This window comes from Oncorhynchus nerka, linkage group LG3 (genome assembly GCF_034236695.1).
Source record: "Oncorhynchus nerka isolate Pitt River linkage group LG3, Oner_Uvic_2.0, whole genome shotgun sequence".
Classification (NCBI taxonomy): domain Eukaryota; kingdom Metazoa; phylum Chordata; class Actinopteri; order Salmoniformes; family Salmonidae; genus Oncorhynchus; species Oncorhynchus nerka.
In genome coordinates, this window is record NC_088398.1 from 17,661,936 (window position 1) to 17,675,613 (window position 13,678).

Below are 13,678 nucleotides of genomic sequence, written 5' to 3' on the forward strand. Positions count from 1 at the left end.
GGCTCGGGGTTTCGATATAGGATTTATATTACCACCGCTTTGCAGTGACGCCAAAAAATAATTAATGAATGTACACTGTAAACACTGCCCTAGTCCCTAGTAGGCTACTGGTGCATGCTGGGATGATCAATTAACTGCGTGAAACTTGATCCCCAATGTCCTTCAGACACCTTCGCGTGCCGGTGCCATTTATTCTTCAGTGGATGGAAGAACAGTCACAGCCACTAAAAATAACTCAGCATTCTATTACATGATTAACACCCATTCAAGACTTCGGTTTGAAAATGTTAACATACTGAGAGGAGACAGCGTGAGGATCAGCGTTGAAAGACTTAGTCAATGAGAGTGAGATGGTGAGAGAGAAAGTGTGTGTGTGTGTGGCATAGGAAAGGCATAATTAATGTTGAATTAATTAAAGTGAGATGGTGAGAGAGACAAAGTGATAGAGAGAGGGAGTGTGTGTGTGGCATAAGGACACACACACTTGGTCCAAGGTCATCTAAACTGAAAGGGGGATATGGTTGGGTATTCTACACTGCTTAAAAAAATAAAGGGAACACTTAAACAACACAATGTAACTCCAAGTCAATCACACTTCTGTGAAATCAAACTGTCCACTTAGGAAGCAACACTGATTGACAATAAATGTCACATGCTGTCGTGCAAATGGAATAGACAACAGGTGGAAATTATAGGCAATTAGCAAGACACCCCCAATAAAGGAGTGGTTCTGCAGGTGATAACCACAGACCACTTCTCAGTTCCTATGCTTCCTGGATGATGTTTTGGTCACTTTTGAATGCTGGCGGTGCTTTTACTCTAGTGGTAGCATGAGACGGAGTCTACAACCCACACAAGTGGCTCAGGTAGTGCAGCTCATCCAGGATGACACATCAATGCGAGCTGTGGCAAGAAGGTTTGCTGTGTCTGTCAGCGTAGTGTCCAGAGCATGGAGGCGCTACCAGGAGACAGGCCAGTACATCAGGAGACGTGGAGGAGGCCGTAAGAGGGCAACAACCCAGCAGCAGGATCGCTACCTCCGCCTTTGTGCAAGGAGGAGCAGGAGGAGCACTGCCAGAGCCCTGCAAAATGACCTCCAGCAGGCCACAAATGTGCATGTGTCTGCTCAAATGGTCAGAAACAGACTCCATGAGGGTGGTATGAGGGCCCGACGTCCACAGGTGGGGGTTGTGCTTACAGCCCAACACCGTGCAGGACGTTTGGCATTTGCCAGAGAACACCAAGATTGGCAAATGAAAGCAGGTTCACACTGAGCACATGTGACAGACGTGACAATCTGGAGACGCCATGGAGAACGTTCTGCTGCCTGCAACATCCTCCAGCATGACCGGTTTGGTGGTGGGTCAGTCATGGTGTGGGGTGGCATTTCTTTGGGGGGCCACACAGCCCTCCATGTGCTCGCCAGAAGTAGCCTGACTGCCATTAGGTACCGAGATGAGATCCTCAGTACCCTTGTGAGACCATATGCTGGTGCGGTTGGCCCTGGGTTCCTCCTAATGCAAGACAATGCTAGACCTCATGTGGCTGGAGTGTGTCAGCAGTTCCTGCAAGAGGAAGGCATTGATGCTATGGACTGGCCCGCCCGTTCCCCAGACCTGAATCCAATTGAGCACATCTGGGACATCATGTCTCGCTCCATCCACCAACACCACATTGCACCACAGACTGTCCAGGAGTTGGCGGATGCTTTAGTCCAGGTCTGGGAGGAGATCCCTCAGGAGACCATCCGCCACCTCATCAGGAACATGCCCAGGCGTTGTAGGGAGGTCATACAGGCACATGGAGGCCACACACACTACTGAGCCTCATTTTGACTTGTTTTAAGGACATTACATCAAAGTTGGATCAGCCTGTAGTGTGGTTTTCCACTTTAATTTTGAGTGTGACTCCAAATCCAGACCTCCATGGGTTGATACATTTGATTTCCATTGATAATTTTTGTATGATTTTGTTGTCAGCACATTCAACTATGTAAAGAAAAAATGATTTAATAAGAATATTTCATTCATTCAGATCTAGGATGTGTTATTTTAGTGTTCCCTTTATTTTTTTGAGCAGTGTATATCAAGGAGACAACAAGAAAGGCTGTCTTTGTGCTGCTACTTTAAGTGCAGTGTTGTGTCAATGTTCTCAGCATCAGTACTGGGGCCATCAGGGATCTGACGGGGCCGAATAGAAACAAGTCATGGTCAGAAGAGGCTGAAATTGACCATTATATCAATCTAATGTGCCTTTCTCTGTGTTACAAACCAAGAACGAACACCATCTCTGCATATGAGTCATTACACATGACAATGCCCTTTGTTAAAAAATGTATAAACTCCATTCATTCCCAGGGTAGGCTGACAAACTAAATGAGCTAATGGAGAATCCATGGCACCAGTTGGCTTTTTTGGGACATTCTGGTGTGACATTTCTCTCTGGCGGATAGCAGAAGTCTCCCGGTCAAACACATGATCTTCTTCTTTAGTATTCACAGGGCAATGTGTTTGGAGAGTGTGTTGACAGCTCTGGAGTGGGGTAAGGTCAGGCTCTGCAGTCCTCTACATCGACTTTCAAGCCAATAGACATCAGGCAGATGGCACATGTAGCCTAAACAACACTGGCTTTTCGTGTTTCCAGGTCCAGTGTCATTCCATCTTACTCTAGGTGAACAGTCCATGTGTTTGATTGGTGGTGTTTAAATCTACTGCACTTGCTAAGAGAAGATGTATAGTCACTGTGACATACTGTCTGATAATCTTATCTCCTTTGATATTATGCTGTAAGATCAAATGAATGATGATGAATACAGATAATTTATCTGATCATTCTATCATAATCCTATTTCCAACCTTATTACCTCTGAAATGTGTGTGATATACAGTACACGAAGTCCTCCTGGATCAGCCTCTCACTTTGAGGCTTTGTCATTACACTTTTATGTGCAAACACATCTCACTCCCCCACTATGGTCCATGGTGTACTGTACGTCACTGTGCCATTATGAATCACAGTCCACAAACAGTGCACACAATGATGCTATAGGGCACTGATTGCAGTCCTCTGGGGCTAGGACACAACACAGGCCATGTTATTGTGCTCTGTGTGTGGGCTGATTGCATTGGCCATAAAAAAAAGTGGTATAAAAACAGATCCATCATGGTTAGAGTCAACGTGGTTATTTACTGGTAGGTAAAGGCCTCTATTACAACCCAATTGGGGTCACAGAATCGGATCAGGTTGGATCACTGTTTTCCAAAGAAATGATTGCAATGCTTCTCACCAACACTACAGCCTCTTTGAAACAGTAGGTCCGGTATTGCTTATTAAGCATAGGATTTAATGTCTGTTTTTTCAATACAGAGCATTATAGACTCCCTCTTTTTTTTCTACTGTGTTATTGACTTGTTAATTGTTTACTCCATGTGTAACTCTGTGTTGTCTGTTCACACTGCTATGCTTTATCTTGGCCAGGTCGCAGTTGCAAATGAGAACTTGTTCTCAACTAGCCTACCTGGTTAAATAAAGGTGAAATAAATAAAAAAAAATTTTTTTTTTATCCCAAGTCCAATTCCACACAGAGCCTTCCATTCAAGCATACATGCTATGTACATTTCCTCCCAAACATCTGTTGTGAAAATTACAGTAGCATCAATATGGCCATTTGCCTGGTGTTCAAGACGTCAGATAAATATGTTACACTGGACAAGAGTTTAGCTGACATGCCAAACCTGTGTCTAGCTAACAGAATAGAGGGATATTTGGGAGGCCAACTAGAGCCATAAAAACAGCAGTTATGAGAAAGGAAGATGCAGCGCTGGTGCGATTACTGTGTGAGTTATACCACAGAGGTTTGTTATTAGCAGAGGAGACTGCCTCGTCTCATTCGTGACAAAACAGTGTGTTGAATACCCATACTTCTCCACTGGCCTTCTGTGTATAGTTGAGCAATAACAGGCAGCGTCATATTCTGATTACCAGGAGATTACAATATGTCACCGTGCGATTCTGTCATTCGGATAATTGTTTATCATCTTGATACCATTACCCACCATGCATAAACTGGTTGAATCAACGATGTTTCAACTTAATTTGCCAACGTATTGTGATGTGGAATCTGCATGGAAAATACATTGGATTTTTAAAAAGTCATCAATTGTGGTTTTGAGGGTGAAATTTCAGCCTCAGGATTATGTCATTATGGTAACCATTTTTAAACATGGACAAACCGTGTGTGAAATATGTTGAATTTGCACCTTTAAAACAAGGTTAGATCTTCAACGTTAAATAATCCACTGTCAGAAAACAACAATAGGCTGGGCAGTACCTCCTACTGGAGAATCTACCCTTTGGTCTCCCATCCAGGGTTTTAAGGTTTTAACCAATCCCAGCCCTGCTTAGCTATGATATTTGTCACTGACTATTACTAATGTGCAATCATGAGAAATATTGTTGGGAAATCTACACTTAAAAACTAAATAGATTCACTGTTGCTATTAAAGCCATTCCAACGGGTAGGTTTAACAGAGCAAATGAAATGTGACCATACTTTATCACTCATATAACATCAATGATGCTATTTAGGCCTGAAAAGTCCTCAACAGCTATTCTTTCAATTAAACCCAGAATTCAACAAAAAAATAGACAATACAAATGTCATTTAAGGTGCATTTAAAGTATGATTTCATTTGATTTAGTCCTATTCTTTAACTTTTATTTATTTATTGAGATACAGACATGAATCCAACATATCAATGATTAATTTGTAGACAAACTGCAATTAAAGCCAAACTAAATCAGTGGTACAGATGGAACTATCCAAGCAGAATATAAATCTCCTTCAGATGTTGATATTTGGTTGCATTTACAACCAAAAACAATTCAATATCACTTTTGAAATACAATATATAGCCTATTAACTTGTCTACAAGTTAACAAATTAGATGTTGGATTCACGTCTCCAACTCAACCAAAAATATAAGTTAAAGAAATGGATTAAGACAGTGGCTTAGCTTTAACTATCCAAGCAGTATATACATCTCCTGTATATGTTGATATTTGGTTGAGTTGTCAACCAAACAGAATTCAATATTACTTTTGTAATAGAGTAAATAGCCTAAAGTTAAGACTATCTTCCAAACTAATGTAACATTCAACCTTAAAATTAGTAATACGTCCATTGGCACATTTTTAGGTTACTGTAACTATACATTTCTTCTTATGTAATCATATAAAACATGCATGTTCAAGATAGTATGCGTAGGACCTTGCAGGTCAATGAAGATTTTCACAATTGCTGTAACAATCTGCACAGAATCTCGAACGGCATTAATGTAATCTCAAAAGCAATACAGGTCATTTGGTTCTGCTATTAGATTAATTAAACACAGTGATAACACATTAAACATTAACGTCTCTCGAGTGGTGCAGCGGTCTAAGGCACTGCATCTCAGTGCAAGACGGTGTCATTACAGTCCCTGGTTCGATTCAAATCAAATCAAATCAAATTTATTTATATAGCCCTTCGTACATCAGCTGATATCTCAAAGTGCTGTACAGAAACCCAGCCTAAAACCCCAAACAGCAAGCAATGCAGGTGTAGAAGCACGGTGGCTAGGAAAAACTCCCTAGAAAGGCCAAAACCTAGGAAGAAACCAGGCTATGTGGGGTGGCCAGTCCTCTTCTGGCTGTGCCGGGTGGAGATTATAACAGAACATGGCCAAGATGTTCAAATGTTCATAAATGACCAGCATGGTCGAATAATAATAAGGCAGAACAGTTGAAACTGGAGCAGCAGCACAGTCAGGTGGAAGTTGAAACTGGAGCAGCAGCATGGCCAGGTGGACTGGGGACAGCAAGGAGTCATCATGTCAGGTAGTCCTGGGGCATGGTCCTAGGGCTCAGGTCAGTTGAAACTGGAACAGCAACATGGCCAGGTGGACTGGGGACAGCAAGGAGTCATCATGTCAGGTAGTCCTGGGGCATGGTCCTAGGGCTCAGGTCCTCCGAGAGAGAGAAAGAAAGAGAGAAGGAGAGAATTAGAGAACGCACACTTAGATTCACACAGGACACCGAATAGGACAGGAGAAGTACTCCAGATATAACTAACTGACCCCAGCCCCCCGACACATAAACTACTCCAGCATAAATACTGGAGGCTGAGACAGGAGGGGTCAGGAGACACTGTGGCCCCATCCGAGGACACCCCCGGACAGGGCCAAACAGGAAGGATATAACCCCACCCACTTTGCCAAAGCACAGCCCCCACACCACTAGAGGGATATCTTCAACCACCAACTTACCATCCTGAGACAAGGCTGAGTATAGCCCACAAAGATCTCCGCCACGGCACAACCCAAGGGGGGGGGGCAACCCAGACAGGATGGCCACAACAGGCTGTATCACATCCAGCTGTGTTTGAGAGTTCCATAGGGCGGTGCAAAAATGGCCCAGCATCGTCTGGGGTAGGCCGTCATTGTAAATAAGAATTTGTTCTTAACTGACATGCCTAGTTAAATAAAGGCTAAAAAATGTTTTTTACATTTTTTATTTAAAAACAAAATATCTGACATTGTATCCCCATTTTAACTTTGCTGTGGTTTTAGATGGTTGAAAGTGCAGTGATAGACATTTGGGTGACAAATAAAACCGAAAATCAGACATTGTTTTTCCATTGGAATTTGGTTGTGCTTTTAGATGGTTGAAAGCATAGTGATAACACATTGGCAATTCAACTAACTTTTGGCTGTCTTCTTGAGTGGGTGAATATATGTTGTAATCTCATTGATCAACTTCTCAACCAAATATTACCCAATTATCCACGTTGAAATGATGTGGTGTGCCCAGTGAGTACGCTTCTCTCTGATGAGTTGGTTGGTGGACTAAGTGGTGAAATGAAAAACAACCATATTAATGTAGTGTATGCTGTTTCTCAGTCGCATGAGGTCTTATTTTACATTAATAATCACTTATCCTATCAAGAGCAATGTAGAATAACTGACGGCACATAAAAACTTTGATGTGTATATGATAATAATGTATGTAATCACGATAAGGATATACATGTTTTACTTTATCTACAGTCATTCATACAAACCTTGTCTTTTCCAACCCAGGATGTCTGGCAACCTGTCCCTCCTGAGGCCTCCATTAGTGGGTGTCACCGGGTCAATGCAACCCGCCCTCTCAAACATGTCCCAGTTTCCCCCTCTGGTTGACTGGGAGGCGCCCACCTTCACCCGAGCCGCCCAATTCCGTGTCGGCGCCACCTTAATCCTCTTCCTATTTGCCGCCTGCAGCAACCTTGCATTATTGGTCAGTGTGTGCCGGGGGCGTGGCCGGCGCCTGGCTTCTCACCTGCGACCACTCATCATGAGCCTGGCCGCCGCCGACCTGATGATGACCTTTGTGGTGATGCCACTGGACGCCATTTGGAACATCACGGTGCAGTGGTATGGCGGGGACGCCATGTGTAAGATGCTATGCTTCCTCAAGCTGTTTGCCATGCACTCGTCAGCCTTCATCCTGGTGGTGGTCAGTTTGGACAGGCACCACGCCATCCTGCACCCGCTGGACTCACTCAACTCCCACCACCGGAACAAGAGGATGCTGGGTATGGCCTGGGGCCTCAGCGTGCTTCTGGCTTTACCACAGGTGAGTTAAAACCCTGGTAGCCTTATTTACTATAAATAGTGTGGCACTCCAAGAAATTCAAGGTAAATTCCTTAAAGTGAAAGTGATTTTGATAAGTCCTGGTATGTTGTTGAGATGTCGTGTTCATGCCAAGTGCAGCTCTAGCTGTGGGTTAGTCAAGGCACTTAGAAATATATATTTACATTTGAGCAATTTAGCAGATGCTTTTATCCAAAGCTACTTAGAGTAAGTGCATTCATCTTAAGATAGCTAGGTGAGGGCCTCCCGAGTGGTGCAGCGGTCTAAGGCACTGCATCGCCATGTTGTGGTGTCATTACAGCCTAGGGTTTGATCACCGGCCGTGACCTGGAGTCCCATATGGCGGAGCACAATTGATCCAGCATCGTAGGGTTAGGGGAGGGTTTGGCCGGGTGGGCTTTACTTTGCTCATCACGCTCTAGTGACTCCTTGTGGTGGGCCGGGCGACCTGCAGGCTGACCTCGTCGTCAGTTGAACGGTGTTTCCCCCAACATATTGGTGCAGTTGGCTTCCAGGTTACGGGGGCAGGTGTTAAGAAGCGTCTTTTGGTCAGGTCATGTTACGGAGGACGCATGACTCAACTTTCGCCTCTCCCGAGCCTGGCAGCGATGAGACAAGATCGGAATCACAAAATTTGTAAGAAAAAGGGGGTAAAAATTACATTAATAACCTAAAAAAATAGATAGCTAGGTGAGATAACCACATATCACAGTTGTCATGAGTACATTTTGCCTCAATACAGAAGTTTTTTGGGTGGGTGGCGAGGGGGGGAGACTAAGATGTCTTATTTAAGATATTCTTTGAAGAGGAAGGGTTTCAGTTGTTTTTGGAAGATGGGCAGAGACTCTGTTGTCCTAGCTTTAGGGGGAAGCTCATTCCACAATTGGCGTGCCAGGACAGAGAAGAGCTTTGACTGGGCTGAGCGGGAGTGTACACATTATCACATTATCAATCAGTTTGCACAGATGTTTCAAGTACCAATTAACACTCTCGACCCAGTGGCTGATGGGCGATGACAGGTGAAAGGATGGCTGAGGTCACCAATTGTGACAGATACTGAATTAATCTGGTCAAGGTCAAGCGTACATCTAATACACACACACGCATACACACACAGTGACGAACGAGGAGGCATTACCTACGATTCTGTTCCTGCATGGTGTACTGTACTCAACTGTCATCTCAACTGTCATCTGTGCACACATACTGATGGACCTAGATGGGGATTTAATGAATATAGGCTGGGGATCTCCCTGGCTCTTTGACACAGTGTTCCTTGAATCAAAAACACAATCCTGTCTGTATCAAAAAAGGAAATTAAAGATGCCTCACAGTGTGATCTTGATTTTGTTTTGGGCTACAACCTATTCAAATTCACACTGCGGGGCACCTTTTTTTCCCCTGTAAAAAATACATAAATAAATATATTACAAGTCATCTGATTTAGAATGTAGCCTAAGGAAATAGAAAATGTACAGTACATAACTTACCGTAGTTAGGATTATTCTTAGGTATATTCTTGCACAGTGTGTAAAATGGTTTCAAAGAGTAATGGCATACTACTGCAGCACAACTTCAAAGTAGTCCAGGCTTCTCTACATTGTTTGGATGGGTTACTTCAAGCTGCAGGAGTGTGACTGTTTGCTTGAATGGGGGAGAGTGTCAAGGTGTGGGACGGGAGGTTCAGGGGGGGGGGGGGCGGCACGCGTCCCTCGTGAGAATAGATTTGTTAATCTGAGTAGACAAATAAGCCTAATTTGCTGTCAGAGTGGCGCCGGGGCTGCTAGGGAGTTTTATCAGTGCACCTGCTGGTAGGCGAGTGATTCACCACAGGGCATGAGCATCTTGAATGTCTTGCCTCAGGCTCTTCCCCTGTAATTTAATTCTCAGGGCTGCAGAGTGCAGAGGGGCACAACAGGATTTACGTATCAGTGCCACACCGTCTGAGATCCCACGTAATCACCGCCCCTATGCAGCAGAGGGGCACAACATGATATACGTATCAGTGCCACACCGTCAGAGATCCCACGTAATCGCCGCCCCTATGCAGCAGAGGGGCACAACATGATATACGTATCAGTGCCACACCGTCAGAGATCCCACGTAATCACCGCCCCTATGCAGCACTGGGGCAAGGACAAGGGGGTAGATAGACAGATAGGGACATGCCTTCTGGAGTCTTCCTGGAAATGAGGAGGCATTTCAGCGAGAAATCTTTAAATTCCTGGCATGCTGATATTAGTTAGTTAATTGTGCCCCCCAGAGTGTGAAATGTGATTACATCCCTGAGAATTAGGAAAGTGCAACATCAGCAGTGGGAGGAGGGAGATGTTGTCAAAGCAAGTATTTAAACACTGAAAACAATCTAACGTTTTATTAATACATGGGGGATTGGAAAACAAGTAAAATTGCATTGTTGCAAAAAGCGAACAACAACAAATAAAAAAATCTGAAATCAATTCAGTATTTATATATGTCTGTCATAGTGATTTATGTCCCCAAATCATTTTGAAAGCCATTGCAGAGTATGGATCCACCTTGAAAGTTATTGTGATGCTACTGTCCATTGCATTCATTAATCAGAAAATACCTCAGACATGACTCAGCCACTGCATTTTCTCATTAAACCACCCATTTCTGGCTAGTGCTCTGGCACAAAATAGCAGCCAAGACCTCAACTGAGTTTTATACTTTGAAGGTAGATTAAATTATCCCCAACATAACCTAAAGTAGTACTGTAGTAGCCCAGTGTATACCTGTGTGAAAGGTACTTCTGTATTTACAGTAGGTGGATTGTCATACATCTTAGATGTCGTGGTTACTCAGTGACTTCCTGTTCCCCAGCTGTTCATCTTCCGGGCCATCAAGGCAGAGGGCGTAGACTTCACCCAGTGTGTGACCCATGGCAGCTTCAAAGAGCGATGGCAGGAGACGGTCTACAACATGTTCTACTTCGTCACTCTCTACGTGTTCCCCCTGCTGGTCATGAGCTTCTGCTACACACACATCCTCATTGAGATCAATCAACAACTCCACAGGAACAAAGGTACAAGCTAGCTATTCCAATCTGGCATCCACAATACTACCATGGCCAAAATGGCAACCTCAGTAGGCCTATATGCTGATCCAACATTAATTATACATTAACAATGTTCAGGAGAGATCTGATAGCTACATTGGCTTTAGGAAGCTACTAACCAGTGCCATACTTTTCCAGCTGGCGAGTCCTGCCTGAGACGCAGTGGCACAGACATGATCCCCAAAGCACGAATGAAGACTCTAAAGATGACCATCATCATCGTGATGTCCTTCGTGGTCTGCTGGACGCCCTACTACCTCCTGGGTATCTGGTACTGGTTCCAGCCGGAGATGCTGCAGGTCACGCCTGAATACATCCACCACGCCCTGTTTGTCTTCGGCAACCTGAACACATGTTTTGACCCGGTCATCTATGGCTTCTACATGCCCTCATTCCGGGCCGACCTGGCCATGTGCTGGTGCTATAGAAGAAGGGACATTAATATGTCGCCCAGGTCTCTGGACCGCCTGTCCGCCCACCAGGGCCCCCACAGCGGAGAGCAGGACTCTGACGCCCCCGGTGTGGAACAGACCAAAGAGACTGGAGGTGACGGTAGATGACTGGCGCTGACAGTAAGTACATCTGTAAGGTTGGAGGGCTGAGGGAGAGCAGACCTGGAAATGAGTGCTACTAAGGAGTATGTAGACCGACCTACTTATTCTGTGAGGTGAAGACAGTGACAGACTAAACAGCACCACTAGAATATCTCCCCTCTGATTATACGCCCATCTTTGACATTTTGAGGACATTGTTGAAACATGGGAGGAGGCACTTAAGTTAGGGGTCAAGCCCAACCTGAGATGAAAGGGATAGATGGATAAAGAGACAAAACTATCTTGGAAGCCAAGGGTTGAAGGGTTCAAATCCTTCAGGATTACCTTACCCAGAAAATATATGTTTTCTGGGCCTAATCTACAGCGTTAAGCACCATGGCTAAGGCAGTTCAGAGGTAGACTTGGGAGCCACCCTGATCTTGTGAGCTTACATGAATGGTTCGTTGTTTCCAACAGGTCCAGAGGGAGGCAGAACAGAACCCACTGGGCTGCAACACGTTTCTGCCAACGTTGGATATCCAGTTATACAGCAACAGTTAAGCACATGCCATTCTATTTCAATTACTATCACATGGAAAGGCAAACTCATTTTAAGCGCCGTTCCACAACTTTCTACGAACCATTAAAACCCTTGGCTGTCCCCTGATATATATATACACCATGCTGCTTACAGTATGTCACACTGCCTGCTGTCTGCAACACTGTGTCCTTACAATGCCAGGCTGCATGAGATGATCTCCATAGCCACGAATCACTATACAGAACTGTCAAATTACAAAAAAAAATACAAATACAGTAGGTGGTACAATAAAATGGTTGGCCGTTTCACTCAGAAGACAAACAGTCCAGAGAACTGTCACATTCAGTGCATGTCATGGAGAAAAACATCATTTGTATTGTACTTATTATTCATGCATTCCCTTCAGCCATTCAGGCTTGAAAACCAAAGCACAACTACAGTATACTATAATACACTGAGTGTACAGAATATTAGGAACACCTTCCTAATATTGAGTTGCCCACCCTTTTGTCCTCAGAACAACCTCAATTTGTTGGGGCATAAACTCTACAAGGCTTCAGAAGTGTTCCACAGGGATGCTGGCCAATGTTGACTCCAATGCATCCCACAGTTGTGCTCAGTTGGCTGATAGCGGATCTCTACTCCGAATAGAAGAAATCCACTCGCAGATGGATACACTGTTGTCATGAAGGGATGCACCGGATTGGCAATGATGTTCAGATATCCTGTGGCATTCAAAAGTCACTCCACTTTTATCAAGGGGCCCAATGTGCGCCATGAAAACATGACTAACTGTAGCCTGTCTGTTGCTGCTCTACACAATGTGTGTCAGCCTCCTCTGTCCTCTTTCATCAATGACCCCTTTTCAACCACTGGCCTGCCAATGGCTGGATGTCCTTTGGGTGGTGGACCATTCTTGATATACACGAGAGAGAAACTGTTGAGCGTGGAAAACCCAGCAGCGTTGCAGTTCTTGACACACTCAAACTGGTGCTCCCGGCACCTACTACCGTACCCCGTTCAAAGGCACTTAAATAGTTTCCCTTGCCCATTCACCGTCTGAATGGCACACATGCACAATCCATGTCTCAGTTGTCTTAAGGCTTAAAAATGATTATTTAACCTGTCTCTTCCCCTTCATTGACACTGATTGAAGTAGATTTAACAGGTCACATCAATAAGGGGATCATATCTTTCACCTTGATTCACCTGGTCAGTCTATGTCATGGAAAGAGCAGGGTTTTGTACACTCGGTGTATATGGCAGCAGAGTGCAGACATGTGGAATCCATAATGCATCAAGCTCATTAATCTTACCATTGTGCTAAAGAGCCAAGAAGATACTTGTTAGTAGGGTCACGAGTAGTGGGCTAAGCCATAGTCATTACGCTATACAAATCAATTCTCCTGATCATTCTCCTGTAGCTACGGTATGCTCTGAGGCTTGAGGCAGCCAGATTGATAGCCATGTAAGACAATTATCATGGGAGGTCTGTCCTGGGGGTATATACTATACACATACTGTATGCTCACCTTCTTATGGAATGTTCCGAATATCATATACTCAGAGGCATGAATTCACTTGGGGGTTGTTCCATCCCACCCAAAATCTGTATGTTCCTGAGCCGGTAAGAGTTCTCATAAAGGGAGAGTATGGAACAACCTCTCCCTCAACGTGAGCAAGACAAAAGAGCTGATCGTGGACTACAGGAAAAGGCGGGGTGAACACACCCCCATTCACATCGACGTGGCTGTAGTGGAACGGGTCGAGAGTTTCAAGTTCCTTGGTGTCCACATCACCAACAAACTATCATGGTCCAAACACACCAAGACAGTCGTGAAGAGGGCATGA

General features: G+C 44.4%; 1 protein-coding gene across 1 annotated transcript; it reads left to right on the forward strand.

Moving 5' to 3' along the window:
* The first annotated feature begins 1,089 nt into the window (after window positions 1-1,089).
* On the forward strand, window positions 1,090-11,313 carry LOC115114538 (gonadotropin-releasing hormone II receptor-like). Its single transcript, XM_029642860.2, has 5 exons — window positions 1,090-1,112; window positions 3,798-3,836; window positions 7,119-7,656; window positions 10,519-10,720; window positions 10,892-11,313. Exons 1-5 carry the CDS (start codon window positions 1,090-1,092, stop codon window positions 11,311-11,313), a joined length of 1,224 nt encoding a protein of 407 aa, XP_029498720.2.
* Window positions 11,314-13,678: the final 2,365 nt, after the last annotated feature.